This window comes from Triticum urartu, chromosome 1 (genome assembly GCF_003073215.2).
Source record: "Triticum urartu cultivar G1812 chromosome 1, Tu2.1, whole genome shotgun sequence".
NCBI classification, from domain to species: domain Eukaryota; kingdom Viridiplantae; phylum Streptophyta; class Magnoliopsida; order Poales; family Poaceae; genus Triticum; species Triticum urartu.
The window spans coordinates 514,659,740-514,687,481 of record NC_053022.1 but is presented as its reverse complement, the minus strand read 5'-3'; the positions used below and the strand labels follow the sequence as shown (position 1 = coordinate 514,687,481).

The 27,742-nt window shown below is 42.8% G+C and overlaps 1 protein-coding gene and 1 non-coding gene across 3 annotated transcripts; one reads left to right on the top strand and one right to left on the bottom strand.

Moving 5' to 3' along the window:
• Positions 1 to 2,090: 2,090 nt before the first annotated feature.
• Positions 2,091 to 2,162, top strand: TRNAD-GUC. The gene has a single exon. It is a non-coding gene; the product is annotated as a tRNA-Asp (tRNA).
• A 1,233-nt stretch (positions 2,163 to 3,395) lies between these two features.
• Positions 3,396 to 12,199, bottom strand: LOC125524453 (carnosine N-methyltransferase-like). Of its 2 annotated transcripts, XM_048689511.1 has the most exons (19): positions 11,967 to 12,199; positions 10,763 to 10,835; positions 10,627 to 10,670; positions 9,961 to 10,003; positions 9,715 to 9,885; positions 9,386 to 9,541; positions 9,021 to 9,062; positions 7,932 to 7,997; positions 7,741 to 7,785; positions 7,556 to 7,629; positions 6,802 to 6,866; positions 6,656 to 6,722; positions 6,442 to 6,555; positions 5,714 to 5,787; positions 4,319 to 4,416; positions 4,061 to 4,120; positions 3,907 to 3,975; positions 3,784 to 3,837; positions 3,396 to 3,684 (listed from the first exon to the last, which is right to left on the bottom strand). In XM_048689511.1, the coding sequence occupies exons 1-19, from the start codon at positions 12,044 to 12,046 to the stop codon at positions 3,613 to 3,615; spliced, it is 1,467 nt and encodes a 488-aa protein (XP_048545468.1). In that variant the 5' UTR covers positions 12,047 to 12,199; the 3' UTR covers positions 3,396 to 3,612. The 2 variants fall into 2 exon arrangements, with proteins under 2 accessions (XP_048545468.1, XP_048545473.1); XM_048689516.1 differs by lacking the exon at positions 9,021 to 9,062.
• Positions 12,200 to 27,742: the final 15,543 nt, after the last annotated feature.

Genomic DNA, 27,742 nt, shown 5'->3' with positions numbered 1-27,742 from the left:
GAAACTCCAATATGGACCATCAAATTGCCCCTAAATATTCGAATCGAGATCAGTCCGAGCATTTTTAGCTGTCCAACGGTGGTTACCAAAATTGTCCGCACCAATTCAGATGTCCAAAATCTCACAAACCAAAACCAAATTGCGGGCGGTTTGCGGGCGTCCATACGTCCATCATGTATGCATCTGGCAATGAGGACCCACCCAAAAACCCTCTCCTACTGCATCCGCTCACCTCCACCCCGCATTCATCTGGCAATACGGACCCATCCAATAACCCGCCATCGCATCCGCTCACCTCTGCGACACATTCATGTTGGTTCAAATCGGACATGACATGACGTGATGGCTTTCGACTACATTCAGCCGGTTAACCGACCATCCGCCTACCCGACATTCATACCGGTGCGGCGAATAAGACGCCAACTCCAAGAGTCCCCCATTAAAGCCGTTGCTCCGCCTCTCCCGCCATGTTCGCTTGCTCTCCGCGCTACATTCTTCATGTCGGTTCATAGTGGACGTGACCAAACGGGACGATGAGACCACTTCCTACTGCATTCAAGCCGGTTAATCGGCAGTCCGTCTTCCCGGCATTCATAGCGCGCGGTGAACGAGAAGCCAACTTAGGGCACCCGCATTCAAGCCACTGCTCCGCCTGCCTGGGCACCTGTTATTTATAGCCGGATGGTGACGCCACAAAACCTGACCCCCTCCATGCCCCATCTCCCTCCATCCAAGTCACCGGCGCACTGCCACTTCCTCCAATTCTCCTTCGTCTACCGCCGTCACAATGGCCGAGACCGGCCATGAGTACTGGAAGAGCCTTGATGTGAAGCCGCCATGAAGTCGCCATGAGCCTGTGTATTTGCCTCCCCTCTGCATGCCGCTCCAGTGACCAGTGGTTGGGGTGGGGGGATCCCAGTGCTTCCGCCCCGGTTAGTAGTTTAGGCTAGGGTTTTAGTCCTTGCAGGTGTGGCGCTTCTATCTGGAGTTTGTTTTCCGTGCTCAGATCCTCCTCGAGTTCGTCCATCTGGACATTGTCGATGAAGCTCCGACGTAGATTCGTGCCATCTCCTTGGGGCGGTGAGGTTATGGTTTATTGTCAAATGGCGAGATTTGGTGTCAGGTGCTTCAAATCTATTCAAGGTTCAACGATGAAAACTGCGGCTCCAGAGTGCTAGTCCTTAGGGGCACATGCACGAAGACTTTCCGGCTATATAATCGACAAGGTCAAGCTGGCTCCGATAGGGGAGCGCAGTGGCGGTGCCGGGATCAGAAGTCTGTGATGTCATTTCAAATCTGTGATGTCAAATACATGTGTTTTCACTAATTTTATAAAAAACATACATGATTTCTACTTGTGTACAGAGGATTTGCCAAAAACCTGTGTGGTCAATCGACCACACTCCTCTCAACGTGGCTCTGCCACTGGGGGAGTGGCGACAACGGCGCGTCGACGGCTCATTCTGACGGCGGTAGTGATTATTCGGTGGTCTTGGAATCTTAGGCCCTGTTCGGGAATTGTCCAACTCCGTAGAATACGGGAGCTGACGGAGCACCACTTTCGCAACTCCCAGAAAATACACCGCAGGCCGCTCCGCTCCGGCCGCTTCAGGAGCGGAGCTGCGGAGCCGGAGAGCTGCCGAACAGGCTCTTAATGTAATTTTTTTATTATGTTTGAGATACTTTGTACTTTCGATGAACTTTGATAATAGATCTGGATCATTTTTGGAAGAGAAAAAACTCGGTTGCATGGACGTCCATAACTCCCACAACTCAGGGTGCTCGGTCCCTGGCGTTCATGAGTAGGGTTATATTGCGGAATCTGGAAAAAAAAGGGTTATTACGGTGATGGTGTACTGGTCCCCGGCGTGCGGACGAGAAAGATTTCTCTGATAATGGGGGAGTTCATGAAGGAGAAGGCACAGATCACGTGGAGCACGGTGCTGCTAGAAAACAAGGGGGACTTTGTCTGTGGCGGAACCTACTAGTGAAGGCAAGAACAGAGCCAGCGTGCTTAGCTGCTTGGTGGGGCCTGAGGGAGCTAGTTGATAACAGTCAAGTTAGCTTCAGTTCGATGCAAGCACAAGCAAGTCGTTGTAGTATAGTGGTAAGTATTCCCGCCTGTCACGCGGGTGACCCGGGTTCGATCCCCGGCAACGGCGTTTTTTGTTTTTTAGTACCCACATGTTTGGCTTGGGTCTTAAAGGTAGCCCACAAAGTATGTTTACTACTCACTCCGTTTTATAATATATAGATTTTTTGATAATTGAACTTAACAATCTTCGATTAACAGAAACCTATTTATATCTACAATATCAAATATAGACAACATAAAAGTATGACTCGTGATTTTTTTTGAACTGGCCTATAACCCCTTTACATCGCAATTGAATTTGATGCTGTCCAGGTTTTTGCCTCATGGCATTCGTTTCGACGGCGGGCGAATGAAGTGGGTTCGATCCCCGGCAACGGTGCTTTTTTATTTTAGTACCCAACATGTTTGGCTTGGGTCTTAAAGGTAGCCAACAAAGTATGTTTACTACTCACTCCATTTTATAATATATAGATTTTTTGATAGTTAAACTTAACAATCTTTGATCAACAGAAACCTATTTATATCTACAATATCAAATATAGACAACATAAAAGTATGACTTGTGATTTTTTTTTCCGAACCGGCCTATAACTCCTTTACATCGCAAATGAACGTAAATACAATACTTCTAGAAACAATTAGGGGGTAGGGAGAGAGGTAATGCGAGCTCAAGCACTGCCAGGAAACCCACTTCATTTGCCCGCCGTCGAAACGAATGCCATGAGGCAAAAACCTGGACAGCATCAAATTCAACAATCATCTTTTTTTTTTGCGGGGGCAAATTCAACAATCTCAATACTACTACAGCCTATTACACCAAAAGCCAGCAGGGGGCAGGATACCACCGCAAGTCTTAACTGCAAGCACAGCAAAAGCTAATTAGGGGACCAGAACCCAGCTGAACAAAGCGCCAAATTAGACAGCCCATCTATTCTCATTCTATCGGACGCCTCACAGCATTGCACATCTTCATCAGATGCATAGTGTGACTTGTGATGTACCCTAGGATATGTATTTCGTATTCTAGAGACAACATGAAAGTATGTCTTGTGATGTACCCTAGGATATGTATTTCATATTCTAGATCTATATGTTTTTCTCTACAAACTTGGTCAAAGTTTGTAAATTTTGACTTTTTAAGAAATCTATATGCGATACATTATGTAATGGAGGGAGTGCTAAATTCTTTTGGATTCCTCGTTGTTTCCAGATAGACTATCGGCTGCACGTCACCCCCACACCAAGTAATGGTCAACCCTTCTTTCGGGGCACATCACGTCGCCGTTTGCTAGAAGTGAAGTGACGCCAAGCAAATTATATCACAGGATTCACAGCACAGTTTCGCTCTGAGGTCCAAGTATCAACACTAGTATATCATGGTGCGACAATGGCGGCACCAAACACATCATCCTCGTTTGTCCCAGGATAAACATCACCAATGGGACCGACCCAAATCACTCTTTCTAAATTTCTAACAACTTTGACGCGAATTTCACACCAAACGGGGGATCTTCGCCTCACTGCCGCTTTTTAGCTTTCGACCGAGACGCATCCTTCCTCATCGTCCAAAATGCCGCGCGGTATCGATTCTGCGACTCAAACCAGATGCTGAGATAAGACCGGTTGTCGTACATAGATTGAATTCAATGTTATACGTCACATAATTCAGTCAACTGTTAGTAGTTTACCTGCATCATCGATACCATATTTGCTGTGTAAGTGGTATCTATCATTTTCTCCACCTGCAAAATTGCATGTTAATAAAATCTGTGGAAACAGCGATAGTCAATTTATAGTGCATAAACCCTCACCTCCATCACAAATCCATAATGGTAAGCTACCCTTTTCACGTCTTCCAAACTTAGTTCGATAGACATATCCTGAGTTCAAGGAGACAAATTATGTCAACTGATAATGCCACCTTCAATTAGTATAAATAATGGGGGTCAAGAAAAGAGTAATTACATCATCTGGTCCATAGGCATCAGCAAAGTGATAAAGAAGCGGACCCATGTTTACCCAGACCTGTTGATTCAAATTGCCGCAGTTACTTATTGATTATAGTAAATACAGAAAGAGCAGGTATAATAGCATTGGAGAGTGGAGAAACAACTTATACTAAATAATGACTTCCTACCAATCAGCTCACAAAATAACATGTGCACTACTGGTTCTCATGAAGAACATATATCCTAATTAAAATCTTAGAGCAAGTGAACTCACTCCACCATCTTTGAGAATTTTTGATATTATCTCAATATATTCAACAATATTGTGTGCCGTATCGAGGAAGAAGCAAGTTACAACAGCATCCCATGCAGCTGGAAGAGCAGATAAGAATTGTAAGAGTGTCAAAACAGCATTTATCCATTACGCAAGTACGGACTATACAAAATGAGAAAAGTAATAATGCAAGCAGTAAACAGAGAAATGCAAGAACATTGAACTCCAAGAGGACTTCAACTTGTTGTCATCCATGAGAAAAGTAATAATGCATCAGTAGCCTACATGGTTACAGAAGGGGTGTGCTTTAGTCCTCTCCAAGTTAATACCGACAAACGCAAAGCAGATTAAATTACAGGCTTGTTTTGCAACCACTCAGGCACCCACTACATTAGTACAAAACTGTTGAGATTTTTCTTTTGAAAGTTAACAAAGGCATTACTCCTAACGCAATTTATGTATTATATGCAGCCCTGAAACAAAACCAAACAAAGTAGCAGAACAAAAAATACTGAATATGTTTCCCGCGAAAGCATGCTTTGTACTTCATATGTACATGATGCAACAACACCACAGATTATGATCTGGCAGTTTAACCCAACAGAATAAATCATGCTTTTCCTTGTGATTTCAAATTCCGACAATCTGACAAACAAAATCAGCTCAAACTTTCTCTCCTTTTAGGATACAAACAAGATGCAGCTTGCAATTATTAACACGTTTATATGCTTAGACAAGATGGAGTGATGGACTGACCCCATTACAGGAGTATCCATGTGTCAATAATTATTTAACCACACTGCGTCTAACAATCCAACCACCTTATTTCAGTTTCCTGCAGTTACATGCCTCTTTAATGGAGGATTGTAGCAAGCAAAAGCACAGTTAAGCTGATTCTGAAACAACATATAACTCTTTAGTTGAGAAAGTCGTGTAAGGGTCAATTTTTTCATCATTAATGCACCTAAAACTAGAAGCTTTCCTGGTCCGTGAGAAGAACGTTCAGTATTCCTTTAACATAATAACCAATAGTTCATGTGGCAAATATGTGCACCACAAGCCAAAGGGCCCCAGAACACTCTTCAAATCATAAATCATTTTGACCCCTGTCCAACTAAAAGGTGTCATGTCCAACAGTTAGGTGTAGCAGAGATGTGCATGCTGACATGAATATGTGGCCACACAAGAAAGGATCGGGTCCGGATTGATGATATACGTGATAGAGTTGGGGTAGCACCAATTGAAGAGAAGCTTATCCAACATCGTGTGAGATGGGTTTCAGCTCTAGCCTACCCCCACTTGTTTGGGATTGAAAGGCTTTGTTGTTGTTCTTGTTTGTTTGACCCCTGCTTAGTTTACTAAAAGCCCCAATCGTAAGAGAGCAAGTGATCTTACATTCTTGGCTTTCCTCATTGTAGACCTCTACAAAATCTCCAGCACACATCGAAAATCCTTCGGTTATCCCAGCACTGTTAATAGAAAAGAGGACCCAATACAAGTGAGCTAAATATACCAACGTGAAGCATACAAACATATGACAATCAGTGTATCCGCGAGAAATCAAAGTCCACACTCAATAGAAATAAAATTTCAGCTTTTGCCTACAGTATAAATAATGCCAGCAGACTGAAACAAGCTCTATCAGTAAACTCAAACTCAAATGAAACAAAATTTAGATTAGGAAGTCAAATGTAACTATGCAACGACACAATTTTTAATGCCAAAAAAAAAATTAACATCCAAAAGTCAAAATTGTGTGGATAAAAAAGTTGGGCCCTCAAAACTATTTCCATGGACCCAGGTGACGATTTTCAAGGTCCAGGACCTATATGACACCCCAGAAATAGTTTGAGGACCCATAATGCACTTTGATCTTCTCAAATATTCCATAAGCTGATTTGTATTTCATACAGAATCCTACAACACAATTTACCTACAAATGTAGTCAGCATAACTGTACTTGGGCCCATGGAAATACTATAATCTAAATGCACTCAATAATACATATATCCCAAATGTACAGCTTTGCACCAAATGTACAAAGAATGATGCATGGGAAAACATTATTTTTGTAGAGGTGCTGACACTGAAAATAAAGAAGTTAAACATGGTGTACTCAATACCTTGAGGGATGAATATCAGGAAATGAAACAGCCCGAAGTTGATCTTTGTCTGAAAGAGAATTGCAATTGTTGTGTATCCAAGGATAAATGGTCCATTCATTGGCCTCTTGGGTGCTGATAGAAATATGTGGTATTATTAGCATTATGAACACAGTTTGATAAAGATGCCGATTGCTTATAATATCTGTAGCACAGAGTTAATAGATTGGCATACTGGTTTAGAATGAAACTTGAACAGATCATCATGTAATATGAGAACTCATTTCCCTGGCTTACAAAACCTGTTCAAGGGAATACAATACAGAATTCAAGAAATATATTGTATTGGCTAATCTTCAACTGAACATCACCATACAGTACCCAGAGAAGAGATCTCCAGAGCCAATCTCCCAAGCCCAGCACCAGGGACTAAACATGAAGGTGGCCTGTGATTTTCAGAACATACACAGATCAGTGCTGGAAACTAGAAGTAAATCTGGAAGGAAAAAAACTTCTGTTTGTTTGTGACGTCAATGGAAATGCTTGGATCCACCATCAATAGCGTCTAAAAGAACAGTAATTTGCTCCGCAGTCTTAGGTTTTGGTGGCATTTATCACGTGCTTCTGACCCAAGATAATAGACTAATATAGCAAAAGCCTGAAGGAAATGTGCTAATAAATAGTAGTACCAGTGCGCCTGTAATCAAAGATACAAGAGTACAAAGACAAAACACGAATCTGCAAGAACATTGTCAATTTGTTCCTTCTGCATGATTCATTGAACAAATAGAAAAATAGGAAGGCTCAGCCTCACAGGGTTCTGGGAGCGCTGAGCAGCTTCAAAACACGTTTCCATCATTACTGAGAAAACAATACTATCTGAAACGATTTGCCAGTTTTCATTATAATAATCCCCAGCCCCACCCGCCATGCAAGCAGACTAGTGAACACAAACACAAAGGAGATGACACTGTTAGATATTCCTATCAACCAACTATCCGTCTATCCCACAACGACAAAAAACTATTGCCAGTATCCACTCTTAAATCAAGATCAATTCTTAATCTTAGCAAATGATTTGAAAATGTACAGTAGCTCTTCATTACTGAAACAATAAGAGACAATGCATGTTTACCTGCTTCGGTCAGGAAAAAGACGATTAAGTTCCTCAAGAATTGGTTTATAGCACTCATCACGTTCAATTTGACCCTGGGACAAAAACAATTAAAGGTAAAAAGATCAACATTAGGACAGTGCAGAAAAATAGAAGGTCTACATCAAGCACATTCTAAAACAATCTACAGTTGAACAGAAAATTACCTCCTGGGCCCAATCTCTCACAATATTTCTTATGATACATCTTACCTACATAAATAGTTAAAAAAGTGAATGCTAGATGAATCAAAGCAGATAGAATTCTGAGAAGAACAATTACTTTGTCAACGCCAAGAAAAGGAGAATGTATCAAATGCAGGCAAAAGGAGAATGTATCAAATGATAACAACAATTACTTTGTCAACATCAACTGGAGGAACATCCAGTGGCAAAGATGGAGCCCTGCGGTGCCCTGGAGTTATCTGAAATGAAGAAAACAGATTTGTTATAATCAACAGTTATTTAAACACATTATTATCTTCAAATAGAAGGCACAAATGATTATATTATAGAACAGGACTCAGTTCTTGATAAACTGAAAGGTGTTCGTGAGATGCTTTGTGATATCCTGTCCTAACTTTATGAATAGTTCGCTGTTAGCTGAAGCATCGACTGGTTCTGCAAATTAGAAAAGCTGAACCATTTCCAATTTTAACTTTATCTGATGGGAGTTTCCTATGTCCAATCCTTAAATTTTGGTGGGGAGGCTATGGCATGGCACGGACGGCTCAATCACTCTGGCTAAGCTGCAGGTTACCTGACCTGGCACTCCAAATCACCTTCTGTACATTTCTTTTGCTTGTGGTACTGAACCATCTCTATGGTGCCAGTTTCTATGCAGGCTGGGTTGAACTCCTTGATCACCCTTTGTGCTTGGATGATTTGGAAGCATCGAAATGATTGTGCCCTCAATGGGAGTTCACCTAATGTCCAGAAGGTGCTGCTGGCTATTAAAGAGGAGGAGCAGCATTGGTGCATGGCTGGGGCAAAAGGCTTGGCCAGGCTGACCATGGGAGAGTCGTAGTTTGGCCATGGTTGAGTGTTGGTCGTGCTTTTTCTTGCTTGTGGCGCTCTGTTTATAGCTGTTTTAGTGGAGTATGTGGGTGTGTTTGTACTCTAGGTACATTTGTTATTAGTGCAATGCTGTGCAGCTTTCCTGCGTATTCGAGAAAAAGGAACTGCATGTTGCCAGGTTCCAGTTTGGCTTAAATTGGTTCAAAATTCACCCAGTGAATCTTTGAACTTTTGAATAAATCCCTTGAAGGCACAAATAAACGCCATATGACCCACTTTTATGTAGAAATCCAAAAACACAGGTGAATGTCCTATTTGTATTTTCTAACACTATGGAGCTCTTTAAAAAATGTCAAACTTTTCCAAGAAAGTGACTATGCAACAAAACCCACAAGGATTGGTACCTGGAAGAAAGAGTACCAGTACATTACCTGGTTTACTCTTTGCCAGGCATATTTTTGCAATACAGCCTCCTGAAATAACTTGGGGATAAATCTATTCATCACATGCCCTATTTACAGAAGAGTCTTTATAAAGTACATTTGAATCTAGTCCTAAATTCAGCACATATCACAATCAAAAGTTCAGAATTATCAGGGTTATTAAGTAATGGTAGTGGTAATATATTGACTGATGTCGCCAGAGATATATTACAAGTTCTCAAAGAGAACATAACAAGCATGCCATGTTTGTGCACTAGTCATTTAGACATTTCAAAATCTTGTCTGATAAGAATTTTGAATTATGCATATGTGAATTATTTGGAATAAAAACGGATCTTGCAACATGAGCTTACATTTTCATCAGTAGAAGATGCAAAGCAATCTGTATCTTGACAGTTAGCAGCTGCACTCGCATCTTTACCATCATTACATGATTTATCTTCACCTTGGGATATCCCCAAATTGCAGGCAGCAGGCTGGGAGGAACCCACCATGTGGACTTCCTCATCCTGTTTAATATAAATCAGTCAAACTATACATGCAACATAAAGGGGAATTCAGCAACATATCACCAATGCTGTAATCAAAAAATATGATAACAGAGTAACAGACTTCTAAGTGAAAACACTCATTATCATGTTTAATGTTTTAAGAAATAAACTGATTCAGACTGAGAAATTACCTTCTTGTTCTCAGTTTCTCTAGTATTTGCACCTTCCTCTGGGCAACAATGCTGAGCAAGCAATTCGGAATTATTTATGGTATCAGCATGACTATGCCCGTGCATGTGCTCTGCACAATCATGACAATCACCATCTACACACTGACTCATGTCGAAAGGAGGTTCAAATGCCTGCAGTTCTTTCTTTTTTAAGAATACCATCACGTGCATTGCAGTTTTCATCAAACAGTCTCAAAAAGACCATACCTCAAGCATATTCATGATAAAAGATGTATTCATGGATATACACCTGCAAGTAATTATGCATCAAATAACAGTAGTCAAAATGTTGAATCAATCAGTACTGAACAGTACGCTATACGCACAAAGGCTTCTGTACAGATAGTGCTACACATGGATGGAGCAGGGGGGCATAGTTACCCCCATGGTAAAAAAATGTTTACCCCCGATTTCTAATGTATTGCCCTGGCAATACCTCACATGTGAGGTTCTTTGTTTAACTCCTCCCCCAACCAACCACCTAGTATAAATTTTCTAGCTCCGTCCCTGTCTTACATGTCATTCATCTGATACTGATTTATAGCACATATTTTAAACATATCTATAATGCACAAGTGCCAAAACAAAGGACAGATATTGAACAAGCATGGCCAAACTTAATTTGAAAAGGGTATAGGTAGTTTTTTCTTCATAATAAGCCGATGGCTTGAACATAGAGCATCATCATTAAATCTCAGATAAATATGGATAAAATGAATCAATTACCCAGAGTCATATCAAAGATCTGAAAAAGTGAGGTTTGGTGATTCCATATAGACTAAATGAATAAATTACAGTTAACAAACCACTATTTCAGATGATGTACAGCTTGACAGATAGGTGGTTCAGCATTAAGCACAAAATATTACTTACCATCTCAATCGTTGGTACTTAAGACCAAGGTGAAACAGAAGTTCCTGAACAGAGAAAGACATCAGAGAGCATATAGCATTATATAACCTGGATAAATAAAAAAGGTGAATGTGGGGTGACCCTATGAAAACTAAACCTTGTGGGCAGGAGAAAGCTTTTTGAATGAACGTTCATATCTCTTGACATCTTTCTCTGCTGCATCTTGATAGCTGTTACAAAAGCAAAACAACAGTATTTTGATATTCGAAGAGAACAGGAAAGAAAGGGGGTATGCCGTTTCCATGTCTTTATCTTCTATAGATATCATTTTGTGCTATCACTAATCAATAAAAAGCAGCAAACATCATAATTGTGTGACATCAATGATGAAACGTCAAAGAAATCAAGACCTGGAAAAATATACATGTCCTGAATATGGTGTTTTAAGTACATCCAACAGACCAACTAAATCCTAGCATTCATATCAGTTAGTTCGCCATGTGCGCACTCTGATTAATATAGCCACATTTCTTGACCATCTTACACACCCTCCAACAACTTCAATCCGCAACAATCAAATGCAAGGGTGCCAGGAAACTCCGCATTGCGTGGTTATCTTTTTTGTTTCCCTCTAACATGATTAAAAAACAGGCACACTCATCCATAACGTTTTTTTTTTGAGGATCACCCATCCATAACGTTCGGACTGACGTGGTTGCTAGCAAATCCAATCCACTGTCGCTTCTCAACCATTTTACACACCCTCAATGGCTTCAATCAGCAACAATCAAATGCAAGGATGCCAGGAAACTCCGCATTATTGGTGTTTATCTATTGATTTTTTCCATCTATAACATGATTAAATAAACGGCCACTCCCATCCCCAACCTTCAGACTGACGTGGTTGCTCGCAATCCAATCCACTATCAGCTCCAATACATCAATGTTTACATACTGAATCTATCTTATCCGACCCATGCGCCAGCACAAAGAGGGGGGGGGGGGGGGGGGGGGGGGGGTGCTGTTCACGAAACCCAAACAGTCGAGCACACAGCAAAGCCTTAGCCCCCCGCCATCGCCGCCAGTGAACTCGAACTGGGGCAACCATTCCTAAACCCTACAACTCAGAAGGAGACGACCATGAACTCGGACTGAGCTCCACCGCGAGCTCCAGTCCACCCAATCGGGCCACAGCTCGAAGCAGCGCCCTGGAACTGCCGCGCTCCCCTTCTACACGACCTTTCAATCTCGCTCCGAGGACCGGCGGCGATGGCGGCGGGGGTTGGAGAGCCCGAAGCGATGAGGATGGAACGGGAGGGTTCGCGGAGGAAGGAGAGGATGGGGATCGGGGATTCGCGTACTTGATGTAGGCGGCGATGATGCGCCGAAGGGACTTGATCTCGAGCGCCTCCTCGTGCTCGGTATACCGCCGCGCGGCCATGTTCCCCGGCGGCGGCGGCTAGGTGATGCTAATTTTCTTCAGATGGATTTTTCTTTAGGGGTTCAGATGGAATTGGTGGGTTTGAAATGAGGGGCAGGTTTTTCAAGGCCGTGGGCCTTGGGTCCATCCGACTTTACTGGATTATATTCTGACTTCCGAGGGTTTCACTTGGTGATAAATATTTGGGTATGACAGATGTGAGACAGTCCAAAAATGGCACTTTCAAATATCTAGATAAGGTATGGGAGAAAGTGATAGGCTAAATTATCAGCAGCAAGAAAAAAAATTCTAATAAAATCAATGGCACGGGCAATTCCGGTGTATTGGATGGCATGCTTCAGGCTACCCAGGGGATTTTGCGAGGGTGTGACATCAATTATATATCAGTTTTGGTTGGGGAATAAAAGTGACAAACGGAAACCTTGTTGGGTTGCTTGGGATGTTATGGCATGGCCGAAGAATCTTGGTGGCTTGGGTTTTCGTGATTTAGAAATCTTCAATCTTGCTCTATTGTCTAGGCAAGCATGACGGATTTTTAATGAGCCAAACTCATCGAGCGCTCTAACTTTAAGAGCAACCTACTTCCCCTCTTGTACTGTTCTAGAAGCAGAACTGGGTCCTCACCCGTCGCAAGTTTGGCACAACGTGGCTGACGGTCTTGATTAACCAAGGCATTATTCGAAGAATTGGAGAAGGTACTTCAAGGCGAATATGGATCCCTCAACAAGGGATCATGAAGACATTTTCATCCCATGTTTCTAACCTGCCTCGAGTTGTGTCAGAGATCATAGACCGGAACAGGGAGGTATTTTTCCCGTCGATGTTGAAGCCATTTTACATATTCCTCTCTGTACACGTCAAGTTGATGACTTCTGGGCATGGAATGATGATCCAAAGGGGTGATTCTCAGTTCGTTCAGCATACGAAATGTTTGTTGAAGTTAATCTTGGGAGAGAAGCATGATTAGAGAAGAGGGAAGACGTTTCAAACCCAGCTGCGGAGTCCAAGGAATGGTTGTCTCTTTGGAAAACTTATGTGCCATCTAAGTTAAGAGTGTTTCTCGTGGAGTCTTGCACAACATTCACTTCCCACCGGTGATGTCCTCCAAGGATGGAATATGGCCACCACATGTGGGTTGCCCTCTTTGTAGAGCCTTGGATAGCTGGCGTCACTCACTCAACGGTTGTAGTATGGCAAGGAGCGTCTGGGGCTGTCAAACAAAGAGATGGTGCAACATAGACCAATGAGACTGATGCTAAATTATGGCTTTTCGCCATGAGCGATTTGTTGCTACCGAATCAGTTTATATTGATGGTAGTGACTCTTTGGGTGATTTGGAGTGCGCGCCGAAAAGCTATACATGAGGATGTGTTTCATTCCTTTTGCCACAGACCAATCCATTGCTTGATATCTGGAAGATATCAAATTTATGCAAGGTGCAAATGTGGGATCAAGGTCAACGACGTCGCCAAGGCCAACGTAGTGGCTACCGCCACCACTTGACCACGTTAAGCTCAATGTGGACGCGACAGTATCTAGAGATGGAAATTTTGGTGCAGTCAGTGCCATACGTCGCAATGAGTCAGGCATTTTTCAGGGGGCATCCGTGGTGGTCATGAGGAGACTATGCGATCCCCAGGTCCTTCAGACTTTGGTAATCCGAGAAGCTTTGGCACTGGCGAAGATCTCTATGTTCCGAGAATTTTTTTTGCTTCAAATTGCAAGGTGGCGATGGATGCGATCAAGGAGGGAAGTGGTGCAAACTTTGGAGCTATAGTACATGAAATAACGGCTAGGGCTACTACACTTTCTACATTCCCTTTTAGCCACAAATTTAGAATCTCGAATGTTGAGTCATGTTTGGTTAGGCCAACCCGGTGATCTTATCTTCGTCCTTGTAAACATTGTGATGACATAATAAAGTTTTATGGGATTTCTCAAAAAAATCAAGGGTTTCAGAGGCATAATATAACTAGAAATTTTCTTGCGCCTCGCCGCTCACATTCATGGGACCTTTTTCTATTGGTGTTCTTTTTTTAGGTGTTGTTGGTAACACGTGGAAGAGTGGAAGGTTGGCAGTGCAACAGACTCCTCCCTTTGGCAAGGTAGTGACACAGTAGCTCTCCCTCACACCCACATCAATAACAAAAATCAGCAGGCCAACGCCACTTCCTTTCACACACATTCCGACCATAGGGACAACTAACCACACCACCACCAACACCAATCATACCAACACTGACACATGAAACGCAAAAAGGCCACACACGTGCTACACATATCTATGAATGGGCCCAACGATCATATACAACCATCCCATCCACTTTCGAGCTCAAAGCATTGCCACAATCTCAATGCACCACAAGGTTCCCTTTCTAGGGAGCTTAGTAGTTGTGGTGGTACGAGTTTTGAAGCAAATTTTCGGAATCTCATACGGCATGGGGGAGAAGGGTGAAGGAAGCTAGACCTCCAAATCACCATCCAAGCCCCAAAAACAATGCTACAATTATGGTGATCTAGGTCATTTTTCATTGCAGATTGCCCAAACAAGAAGAAGGGCATGAGAGAGGGCAAGGACAAGGAGAAGAAGAAGTGCAAGAAGAAGCCCTTCTTCAACAATGGGAAACCATACAAGAAGGACAAGCAAGCTAAGCCCTTTTGTTGGCCATGGATACACCCTCGACAAGTCCGATGATAAATAAGAAGATGAAGTAGTGGTTGTGGGCTAGCGATAATCTCTCCATCAAAGCTAGCCTGCCTCCTTCATCAAGTTCGACTACTCCGACCAAATCAAGAGTATTCCTAGATGCCTTATGGCTATGGAGTCAAAGGTAAGATGATACGGGGTAAGTCGTTGAGTGGTCCAATATTCACGAATTGGGGAAGGATTTGAGAAAGAACACGAGGGAAAAGTAGAGGAATTGCAAGGGGAACTAGCGCAAATTGACACACAAGTAGCAACACAAGATACGCATGGATAGATCTTTTATCTCAATCATCCACAAGAGAGAGATGGGGGAAAGATAGGGTTCTTCTCCAAGTCCTAAGATGAAGAGGGGGGAATCTTCCCCACAAGTGGAGATCTTGATACTCCTCGAAATCTTCACCTCACAAGGTGGTCTTCTTCTCCATGAGGAGCTATCACGAATGGAGGAATCCCACTTAGGGAGGTATATGTCTCTAATACTTTGATATCCCTAGACTAGGAGGAGAAGGGGTATATATATAGGTCCACTCACAAAGGGGTAAGTAAGGGAAGGGAGAGATACTTGGTCAGTGGCCCAAAAGCTGCACGCGGGCACTGCCCCGGTTATACGGGGTTGTTTGGGTCGGTGTTGTTGGAATAGTCTGAGGCGCATAGTCAATAATCCAAGGATGAAGCAATCTCACGAGGCACGCCACCGAGATTTGTTAACGAGGTTCGCCGATATGGCTACATCATGGGGCCTGACAATGAGCACTCCTCCCCATGACACCATCACGATAACGCACACCGGCCACCCAGGTGCCGGCACATGCCACCGGCTCCCCCTGCGTGCATGTGCCATTATGTTGGCATAGGTACATCGTGTGTCTATCCTGCATCATATAAAAGGCCTAGGATACAGGAGTCCTACTAGTACACTACTCCATACCATGTCTATGATACGTCTCCAACGTATCTATAATTTATGAAGTATTTATGCCATATTTACAACAATTTTATATGGTTTTGATATGATTTGAATGGAACTAAGCCGAACTGACGCTGTTTTCACTAGAACTAACATGGTGTTGTTTTTTGTACATAAATAAAAGTTCTCCAAATGCAACGAAACTTTTTAATGATCTTTTGGAACAAAAAGGCATTGGAAGCTTCATGGGAGGACCAGAAGGTGAAGGAGGTGTCCACTACCCACCAGGGCACGCCCAGGGCCTTGGTCGTGGGCTGGTGCCTAGTGGGCCCACCTTAGCCCATCTTAGCGAGAGACCGACGTCAAAAAATCCTATAAATAGAGAAACCACCAGAAATAACCCTAGAACTTTGACTCTGCCGCCGCACGCCTCTATACCTTTGAAATACCATCTGGAGCCCTGTTCCGGCACCCCGCCGGAGGAGGAAATCATCACCGGAGGCCATCTTCATCATTCCGGCGGCCACCATGATGAGGAGGGAGTAGTTCACTAATGGTAGCTGGAACTACGTCGGTATTTCCCCGGAGAGGGAGGGATGATGTAGCACAACGACGGTAGAGTATTTCCCTCAGTTATGAAACGAAGGTATCGAACCAGTACGAGAACCAAGCAACACAATGTAAACAGCACCTGCACACAAATAATAACACCTCGCAACCCGACATGATAAAAGGGGTTGTCAATCCCTTTCGGGTAACGGCGCCAGAAATTAGCAAGTTGACGAGAGAAAGGTTGTAATAGATTGGATAAATAGATCGCAGATAAAATAAAGTGCAGCAAAGTATTTTTGTGTTTTTGGTTTAATAGATCTGAAAATAAAAGCAAGGAAAAAGTAGATCGCAAAGGCAAATATATGAGAAATAAGACCCGGGGGCCGTAGGTTTCACTAGTGGCTTCTCTCAAGAAAAATAGCAAATGGTGGGTGAACAAATTACTGTTGGGCAATTGATAGAACTTCAAATAATTATGATGATATCCAAGCAATGATCATTACATAGGCATCACGTCCAAGATTAGTAGACCGACTCCTGCCTGCATCTACTACTATTACTCCACACATCGACCGCTATCCAGCATGCATCTAGTGTATTAAGTTCATGGAGAAACGGAGTAATGCAATAAGAACAATGACATGATGTAGACAAGATATGTTTATCTATATGGCGGTAGATATAGATCTCGTCTTTTTATCCTTAGTAGCAACGATACATACGTGTCGGTTCCCTTTCTGTCACTGGGATCAAGCACCGTAAGATCGAACCCACTACCGGGCACCTCTTCCCATTGCAAGATAAATAGATTGAGTTGGCCAGACAAAACCCAAATATCAAAGAAGAAATACGAGGCTATAAGAGATCATGCATAAAAGAGATCAAAGAAACTCAAATACTTTCATGGATATAAAAACATAGATTTGATCATAAACTCGAAGTTCATCGATCCCAACAAACACACCGCAAAAGAGTTACATCATATGGATCTCCAAGAGACCATTGTATTGAGAATCAAGAGAGAGAGAGAGATGAAGCCATCTAGCTACTAACTACGGACCCGAAGGTCTACAAAGAACTACTCACGCATCATCGGAGAGGCACCAATGGAAGTGGTGAACCCCTCTGTGATGGTATCTAGATTGGATCTGGTGTTTCTGGACTCTACGGCGGCTGGATGAATATTTCGTCGACTCCCCTAGGGTTTTGGGAATATTTGGGTATTTATAGAGAAAAGAGGCGGTCTAGGGGGCACCCGAGGTGGGCATAACCCACCGGGGCACGCTAGGGCCTCCTGGCGCACCCTGGTGGGTTGTGCCCCCCTCGGGGCACCCCCAAGTGCAACCACGGCCCATCTGCTTCCTTTTGGCCTATAAAAAATCATCGTAAAGTTTCGTGCCATTTGGACTCCATTTGATATTGATTTCCTACGATGTAAAAAACATGGAAAAAAACAAGAACTGACACTAGGCACTGTGTCAATAGGTTAGTACCAAAAAATGATATAAAATGATTATAAAACATCCAAAATTGATAATAAAACATCATGGAACAATAAAAAATTATAGATACATTGGAGACGTATCAGCATCCCCAAGCTTAACTCCTACTCGTCCTTGAGTAGGTAAGTGATAAAAACAGAATTTTTGATGTGGAGTGTTGTTCATCAAGTCATATCATATTCTTTTCTTTATAGCATTGACATTTGGACTTTTATGTGATTCAAAGCAATAGTCTAGTTTTGACATAATAATTTAGATACTCAAGCATATCAACAAGCAACCATGTCTTTCAAAATATCAATGCTAAAATAAGTTATCCGTAGCCCATCATGCTCAAACATTGATCCATTCATGAAACAAACTCGAATGTTAACTACACCCAATACTTGAGCATGATCATATTGCCTCCTAGTTGGTGCTTTTTATAAGAGAAGATGGAGACTCAAATTTCAAAATAAAAATTGCATAAAGTAAAAGAAAGTCCCTTCGCAAAGGGAAGTAGGGATTTGTAGAGGTGCCAGAGCTCAAAGCGAAAAATTTGAGATAAAAACATTTTGGGAGGTGTATCCATCCCACCAACGAAAACGACTTAGAGTTCTGAACACTTTCCATGCTAGATATGCCATAGGCGGTTCCCAAACAGAAAATAAAGTTTATTCCTTTTTCCACCATAACTTTCACTTTCCATGGCTAGCCGTATCCACGGGTGCCCTCCATACCAACACTTTCCGAGGAATTTATTATTTGATAACATAAAGTAAATTCATTTTTGTTTTTGCATTTCGGGACTGTGCATCCCTAATACCTTTGCCTTACTCTCATGCAATGACAAGTGAATAAACACTCATCTTGAGAATAACACATCTAGCATGGAAAATATTAGCCACCCCTCACCGCTCCGCGAGCGAAACAAACACACAAAAGGGAAGTTTATTTTGAAAATTAGAGATGACACGTGCAAATTTGCTTAGAACGGAAAAAGAATACCGCATATAGGTAGATATAGTGGACTCATGTGGCAAAACTGGTTTAAAGGATTTTGGATGCACAAGTAGAGGTCATATTGTTGGGGAACGTAGCAGAAATTCAAAATTTTCTACGCATCACCAAGATCAATCTATGGAGTAATCTAGCAACGAGGGGAAGGAGAGTGCATCTACATACCCTTGTAGATCGCTAAGCGGAAGCGTTCAAGTGAACGGGGTTGATGGAGTCGTACTCGTCGTGATCCAAATCACCGATGATCCTAGTGCCGAGCGGACGGCACCTCCGTGTTCAACACACGTACAGCCCGGTGACGTCTCCTACGCCTTGATCCAGCAAGGGGGGAAGGAGAGGTTGGGGAAGACTCCATCCAGCAGCAGCACGACGGCGTGGTGGTGGTGGAGGAGCATGGTACTCCAGCAGGGCTTCGCCAAGCACCGCAAGAGACGAGGAGGGAGAGGGGTAGGGCTGCGCCAAGAAGGAGATTGAATCGTCTCTATGGCAGCCCAAAACCTCAAGTATATATAGGGGGAGGGGAGGGGCTGTGCCCCCACCTAGGTTTCCACCCCTAGGGGTGGCGGCCAGCCCTAGATCCCATCTAGGGGGGCGGCCAAGGGGGGAGAGAGGGGGGCGCACCACTAGGTGGGCCTTAGGCCCATCTGAGCCTAAGGTTTGCCCCCTTCCACTCTCCCTTGCGCCTTGGGCCTTGGTGGGGGGGGCACACCAGCCCACCAGGGCTGGTCCCCTCCCACACTTGGCCCATGCAGCCCTCCGGGGCTAGTGGCCCCACTTGGTGGACCACCGGGACCCTCCCGGTGGTCCCGGTACATTACCGATAAAACCCGAAACTTTTCCGGCGACCAAAACAGGACTTCCCATATATAAATATTTACCTCCGGACCATTCCGGAACTCCTCGTGACGTCCGGATCTCATCCGGGACTCTGAACAACATTCGGTAACCACGTATATCTATTCCCTATAACCCTAGCGTCATCGAACCTTAAGTGTGTAGACCCTACGGGTTCGGGAACCATGCAGACATGACCGAGATAACTCTCCGGTCAATAACCAACAGCGGGATCTGGATACCCATGTTGGCTCCCACATGTTCCACGATGATCTCATCGGATGAACCACGATGTCGCGGATTCAATCAATCCCGTATACAATTCCCTTTGTCTATCGGTACGATACTTGCCCGAGATTCGATCGTCGGTATCCCGATACCTTGTTCAATCTCGTTACCGGCAAGTCTCTTTACTCGTTCTGTAACACATCATCCCGTGATCAACTCCTTGATCACATTGTGCACATTATGATGATGTCCTACCGAGTGGGCCCAGAGATACCTCTCCGTTTACACGGAGTGACAAATCCCAGTCTCGATTCGTGCCAACCCAACAGACACTTTCGGAGATACCTGTAGTGTACCTTTATAGCCACCCAGTTACGTTGTGACGTTTGGCACACCCAAAGCACTCCTACGGTATCCGGGAGTTGCACAATCTCATGGTCTAAGGAAATGATACTTGACATTAGAAAAGCTTTAGCAAACGAACTACACGATCTTGTGCTAGGCTTAGGATTGGGTCTTGTCCATCACATCATTATCCTAATGATGTGATCCCGTTATCAACGACATCCAATGTCCATGGTCAGGAAACCGTAACCATCTATTGATCAACGAGCTAGTCAACTAGAGGCTTACTAGGGACATGGTGTTGTCTATGTATCCACACATGTATCTGAGTTTCCTATCAATACAATTCTAGCATGGATAATAAAAGATTATCATGAACAAGGAAATATAATAATAACCAATTGATTATTGCCTCTAGGGCATATTTCCAACAGTCTCCCACTTGCACTAGAGTTAATAATCTAGTTCACATCACCATGTGATTAACACTCACAGGTCACATCACCATGTGACCAACATCCAAGAGTCTACTAGAATCAATGATCTAGTTCACATCACTATGTGATAAACACTCAAACAGTTCTGGGTTTGATCATGTTATGCTTGTGAGAGAGGTTGTAGTCAACGGGTCTTGCCATATTCAGATCCCTATGTATTTCGCAAAACTTTATATCGTAGATGCTGCTACTGAAGGAAATATGCCCTAGAGGCAATAATAAAGTTATTATTTATTTCCTTATATATCATGATAAAAGTTTATTATTCATGCTAGAATTGTATTAACCGGAAACATAATACATGTGTGAATACATAGACAAACAGAGTGTCACTAGTATGCCTCTACTAGACTAGCTTGTTAATCAAAGATGGTTATGTTTCCTAACCATGGACAAAGAGTTGTCATTTGATTAACAAGATCACATCATTAGATGAATGATCTGATTGACATGACCCATTCCATTAGCTTAGCACCCGATCGTTTAGTATGTTGCTATTGCTTTCTTCATAACTTATACATGTTCCTATGACTATGAGATTATGCAACTCCCATTTGCCGGAGGAACACTTTGTGTGCTACCAAACGTCACAACGTAACTGGGTGATTATAAAGGAGCTCTACAGGTGTCTCCAAAGGTACATGTTGGGTTGGCGTATTTCGAGATTAGGATTTGTCACTCCGATTGTCGGAGAGGTATCTCTGGGCCCTCTCGGTAATGCACATCACATAAGCCTTGCAAGCATTGCAACTAACGAGTTAGTTGTGAGATGATGTATTACGGAACGAGTAAAGAGACTTACCGGTAACGAGATTGAACTAGGTATTGGATACCGACGATCGAATCTCGGGCAAGTAACATACCGATGACAAAGGGAACAACGTATGTTGTTATGCGGTCTGACCGATAAAAGATCTTCGTAGAATATGTAGGAGCCAATATGAGCATCCAGGTTCCGCTATTGGTTATTGACCGGAGACGTGTCTCGGTCATGTCTACATTGTTCTCGAACCCGTAGGGTCTGCACGCTTAAGGTTTCGATGACAGTTATATTATGAGTTTATGAGTTTTGATGTACCGAAGTTAGTTCGGAGTCCCGGATGTGATCACAGACATGACGAGGAGTCTCGAAATGGTCGAGACATAAAGATTGATATATTGGACGGCTATATTCGGACACCGGAAGTGTTCCGGGGAAGTTTCGGATAAAACCGGAGCACCGGGGGGTTACCGGAACCCCCCGGGGGGTTAATGGGCCTCATGGGCCTAAAGTGGAGAAGAGGAGGGGCTGCCAGAGCAGGCCGCGCGCCCCCTCTCCCCCTAGTCCGAATTGGACAAGGAGGGAGGGGCGGCGCCCCCCTCTCCTCTCTCCCTTCCTCCCCCCTCTCCTACTTGGACAAGGAAAGGGAGGGGAGTCCTACTCCCGGTAGGAGTAGGACTCCTCCTGCGCGCCTCCTACTAGGGCCGGCCGCACCCCCCTTGGATCCTTTATATACGGAGGCAAGAGGCACCCCATAGACACAAGTTGATCCACGTGATCATATTCTTAGCCGTGTGCGGTGCCCCCTTCCACCATAGTCCTCGATAATATTGTAGCGGTGCTTAGGCGAAGCCCTGCGACGGTAGTACATCAAGATCGTCACCACGCCGTCGTGCTGACGGAACTCTTCCCCAACACTTTACTGGATCGGAGTCCGGGGATCGTCATCGAGCTGAACGTGTGCTAGAACTTGGAGGTGCCGTAGTTTCGGTGCTTGATCGGTCGGGCCGTGAAGACGTACGACTACATCAACCAAGTTAACGCTTCCGTTGTCGATCTACAAGGGTACGTAGATCATACTCTCCCCTTTCGTTGCTATGCATCACCATGATCTTGCGTGTGCGTAGGAATTTTTTTGAAATTACTACGTTCCCCAACAGTGGCATCCGAGCCTAGGTTTTATATGTTGATGTTATACGCACGAGTAGAACACAAGTGAGTTGTGGGCGATATAAGTCATACTGCTTACCAGCATGTCATACTTTGGTTCGGCGGTATTGTTGGACGAAGCGGCCCGGACCGACATTACGCGTACGCTTACGCGAGACCGGTTCTCCCGACGTGCTTTGCACATAGGTGGCTTGCGGGTGACAGTTTCTCCAACTTTAATTGAACCGAGTGTGGCTACGCCCAGTCCTTGTGAAGGTTAAAATAGCACCAACTTGACAAACTATCGTTGTGGTTTTGATGCGCAGGTAAGATTGGTTCTTGCTTAAGCTCGTAGCAGCCATGTAAAACTTGCAACAACAAAGTAGAGGACGTCTAACTTGTTTTTGCAGGGCATGTTGTGATGTGATATGGTCAAGACATGATGCTAAATTTTATTGTATGAGATGATCATGTTTTGTAACCGAGTTATCGGCAACTGGCAGGAGCCATATGGTTGTCGCTTTATTGTATGCAATGCAATCGCCCTATAATGCTTTACTTTATCACTAAGCGGTAGAGATAGTCGTAGAAGCATAAGATTGGCGAGACGACAATGATGCTACGATGGAGATCAAGGTGTCGCGCCAGTGACGATGGTGATCACGACGGTGCTTCAAGGATGGAGATCACAAGCACAAGATGATGATGGCCATATCATATCACTTATATTGATTGCATGTGATGTTTATCTTTTATGCATCTTATCTTGCTTTGATTGACGGTAGCATTATAAGATGATCTCTCACTAAATTTCAAGATAAAAGTGCTCTCCCTGAGTATGCACCGTTGCAAAAGTTCGTCGTGCCCAGACACCACGTGATGATCGGGTGTGATAAGCTCTATGTCCATCTACAACGGGTGCAAGCCAGTTTTGCACACGCAGAATACTCAGGTTAAACTTGACGAGCCTAGCATATGCAGATATGGCCTCGGAACACTGAGATCGAAAGATCGAGCGTGAATCATATAGTAGATATGATCAACATAGCGATGTTCACCATTGAAAACTACTCCATTTCACGTGATGATCGGTTATGGTTTAGTTGATTTGGATCACGTGATCACTTAGATGATTAGAGGGATGTCTATCTAAGTGGGAGTTCTTAAAGTAATATGATTAATTGAACTTTAATTTATCATGAACTTAGTCCTGGTAGTATTTTGCAAATTATGTTGTAGATCAATAGCTCGTGTTGTTGTTTTCATATGTTTATTTTGATATGTTCCTAGAGAAAACTGTGTTGAAAAATGTTAGTAGCAATGATGCGGATTGGATCCGTGATCTGAGGTTTATCCTCATTGCTGCACAGAATAATTATGTCCTTGATGCACCGCTAGGTGACAGACCTATTGCAGGAGCAGATGCAGACGTTATGAACGTTTGGCTAGCTCAATATGATGACTACTTGATAGTTTAGTGCACCATACTTAATGGCTTAGAATCGGGACTTCAAAGACGTTTTGAACGTCATGGACCATACGAGATGTTCCAGGAGTTGAAGTTAATATTTCAAGCAAATACCCGAGTTGAGAGATATGAAATCTCCAACAAGTTCTATAGCTATAAGATGGAGGAGAATCGCTCAACTAGTGAGCATGTGCTCAGATTGTCTGGGTACTACAATCGCTTGAATCAAGTGGGAGTTAATCTTCCAGATAAGATAGTGATTGACAGAATTCTCTAGTCACCATCACCAAGTTAGTAGAACTTCGTGATGAACTATGATATGCAAGGGATAACGGAATCGATTCCCAAGCTCTTCATAATGCTGAAATTGACGAAGGTAGAAATCGAGAAAAACATCAAGTGTTGATGGTTGACAAGATCACTAGTTTCAAGAAAAGGGCAAAGGGAAAAAGGGGAACTTCAAAAAGGAACAGCAAGCAAGTTGCTGCTCAAGTGAAGAAGCCCAAGTCTGGTCCTAAGCCTGAGACTAAGTGTTTCTACTGCAAAGGGACTGGTCACTGGAAGCGGAACTACCCCAAGTGATTGGCGGATAAGAAGGATGGCAAAGTGAACATAAGTATATTTGATATACATGTTATTGATGTGTACTTTACTAGTGTTTATAGCAACCCCTCAGTATTTGATACTAGTTCAGTTGCTAAGATTAGTAACTCGAAACAGGAGTTGCAAAATGAACAGAGACTAGTTAAGGGTGAAGTGACGATATGTGTTGGAAGTGGTTCCAAGATTGATATGATCATCATCGCACACTCCCTATGCTTTCGGGATTAGTGTTGAACCTAAATAAGTGTTATTTGGTGTTTGCGTTGAGCATGAATATGATTTGATCATGTTTATTGCAATACGGTTATTCATTAAAGTCAGAGAATAATTGTTGTTCTGTTTACATGAATAAAACCTTCGATGGTCATACACCCAATGAAAATAGTTCGTTGGATCTCGATCGTAGTGATACACATATTCATAATATTGAAGCCAAAAGATGCAAAGTTAATAATGATAGTGCAACTTATTTGTGGCACTGCCAGGTCATATTGGTATAAAGCGCATGAAGAAACTCCATGCTGATGGGATTTTGGAATCACTTGATTATGAATCACTTGATGCTTGTGAACCATGCCTTATGGGCAAGATGACTAAAACTCCGTTCTCCGGAACAATGGAGCAAGCAACTGTCTTATTGGAAATAATACATACTGATGTATGCGATCCAATGAGTGTTAAGGCTTGCGGCAAGTATCGTTATTTTCTGACCTTCACAGATGATTTGAGGAGATATGGGTATATCTACTTGATGAAACATAAGTCTGAAACGTTTGAAAAGTTCAAAGAATTTCAGAGTAAGGTGGAGAAATCATCATAACAAGAAAATAAAAGTTTCTACGATATGATCGCAGAGGTAAAATATTTGAGTTACGAGTTTGGCCTTCAGTTAAAACAATGTAAAATAGTTTCACTACTCACGCCATCTAGAACACCACAGTGGAATGGTGTGTACGAACGTCGTAACCGTACTTTATTAGATATGGTGCGATCTATGATGTATCTTACCGATCTACCACTATCGTTTTGGGGTTATGCATTAAAGACAGCTGCATTCACGTTAAAAAAGGGCACCATCTAAGTCCGTTGAGACGACACAATCTGAACTGTGGTTTGGCAAGAAACCAAAGTTGTCATTTCTTAAAGTTTGGGGCAACGATGCTTATGTGAAAAAGTTTCATCCTGATAAGCTCGAACCCAAATCGGAGAAATGTGTCTTCATAGGATACCCAAAGGAGACTGTTGGGTACACCTTCTATCACATATCCGAAGGCAAGACATTCGTTGCTAAGAATGGATCCTTTCTAAGAGAAGGAGTTTCTCTCGAAAGAAGTGAGTGGGAGGAAAGTAGAACTTGACGAGGTAATGGTACCTGCTCCCTTATTGGAAAGTAGTACATCACAGAAACCTGTTTCTGCGACACCTACACCAATTAGTGAGGAAGCTAATGATAATGATCATGAAACTTCAGAACAAGATACTACTGAACCTCGTAGATCAACCAGAGTAAGATCTGCGCCAGAGTGGTACGGTAATCCTGTTCTGGAAGTCATGCTACTAGATCATGATGAACCTACGAACTATGAAGAAGCGATGGTGAGCCCAGATTCCGAAAAATGGCTTGAAGCAATGAAATCTGAGATGGGATCCATGTATGAGAACAAAGTATGGACTTTGGTTGACTTGCCCGATGATCGGCAAGCAATTGAGAATAAATGGATCTTCAAGAAGAAGACTGACGCTGACGGTAATATTACTGTCTACAAAGCTCGACTTGTCGCAAAAGGTTTTCGACAAGTTCAAGGGGTTGACTACGATGAGACCTTCTCACCTGTAGCGATGCTTAAGTCTGTCCGAATCATGTTAGCAATTACCGCATTTTATGATTATGAAATTTGGCAGATGGATATCAAAACTGCATTCCTGAATGGATTTCTGGAAGAAGAGTTGTATATGATGCAACCGGAAGATTTTGTCGATCCAAAGGGAGCTAACAAAGTGTGCAAGCTCCAGCGATCCATTTATGGACTGGTGCAAGCCTCTCGGAGTTGGAATAAACGCTTTGATAGTGTGATCAAAGCATTTGGTTTTATACAGACCTTTGGAGAAGCCTGTATTTACAAGAAAGTGAGTGGGAGCTCTGTAGCATTTTTGATATTATATGTGGATGACATATTACTGATTGGAAATGATATAGAATTTCTGGATAGCATAAAGGGATACTTGAATAAGAGTTTTTCAATGAAAGACCTTGGTGAAGCTGCTTACATATTGAGCATCAAGATCTATAGAGATAGATCAAGACGCTTGATAAGTTTTTCAATGAGTACATACCTTGACAAGATTTTGAAGTAGTTCAAAATGGAACAGTCAGAGAAAGGGTTCTTACCTGTGTTACAAGGTATGAAATTGAGTAAGACTCAAAGCCCGACCACGGTAGAAGATAGAAAGAGAATGAAAGTCATTCCTCAGCCATAGGTTCTATAAAGTATGCCATGCTGTGTACCAGATCTATTGTATACCCTACACTGATTTTGGCAAGGGAGTACAATAGTGATCTAGGAGTAGATCACTGGATAGCTGTCAAAATTATCCTTAGTGGAATAAGGATATGTTTCTCGATTATGGAGGTGACAAAAGGTTCGTCGTAAAGAGTTACGTCGATGCAAGTTTTGACACTGATCTAGATAACTTTAAGTCTCAATCTGGATACATATTGAAAGTGGGAGCAATTAGCTAGAGTAGCTTCGTGCAGAGCATTGTTGACATAGATATTTGCAAAATACATACGGATCTGAATATGGCAGACCCGTTGACTAAGATTCTCTCACAAGCAAAACATGATCACACCTTAGTACTCTTTGGGTGTTAATCACATAGTGATGTGAACTAGATTAATGAATCTAGTAAACCCTTTGGATGTTGGTCACATGGCGATGTGAACTATGGGTGTTAATCACATGATGTTGTGAACAATCGATGTTAATCACATGCTGATGTGATCTAGATTATTGACTCTAGTGCAAGTGGGAGACTGAAGGAAATATGCCCTAGAGGCAATGATAAAGTTATTATTTATTTCCTTATATATCATGATAAAATTTTATTATTCATGCTAGAATTGTATTAACCGGAAACATAATAC

What these genes read in the sequence shown, in the direction of transcription:
- LOC125524453 (XM_048689511.1), bottom strand. Translation starts at nt 12,046, where the DNA reads ATGGCCGCGCGGCGGTATACCGAGCACGAGGAGGCGCTCGAGATCAAG. An exon ending in CATCTTCTACTGATGAAAAT is followed by an intron (nt 9,063 to 9,385) that starts GTAAGCTCATGT and finishes AAGTTATTTCAG; the next exon opens with GAGGCTGTATTGCAAAAATA. An exon ending in ATATGGTATCGATGATGCAG is followed by an intron (nt 3,685 to 3,783) that starts GTAAACTACTAA and finishes TTTGAGTCGCAG; the next exon opens with AATCGATACCGCGCGGCATT.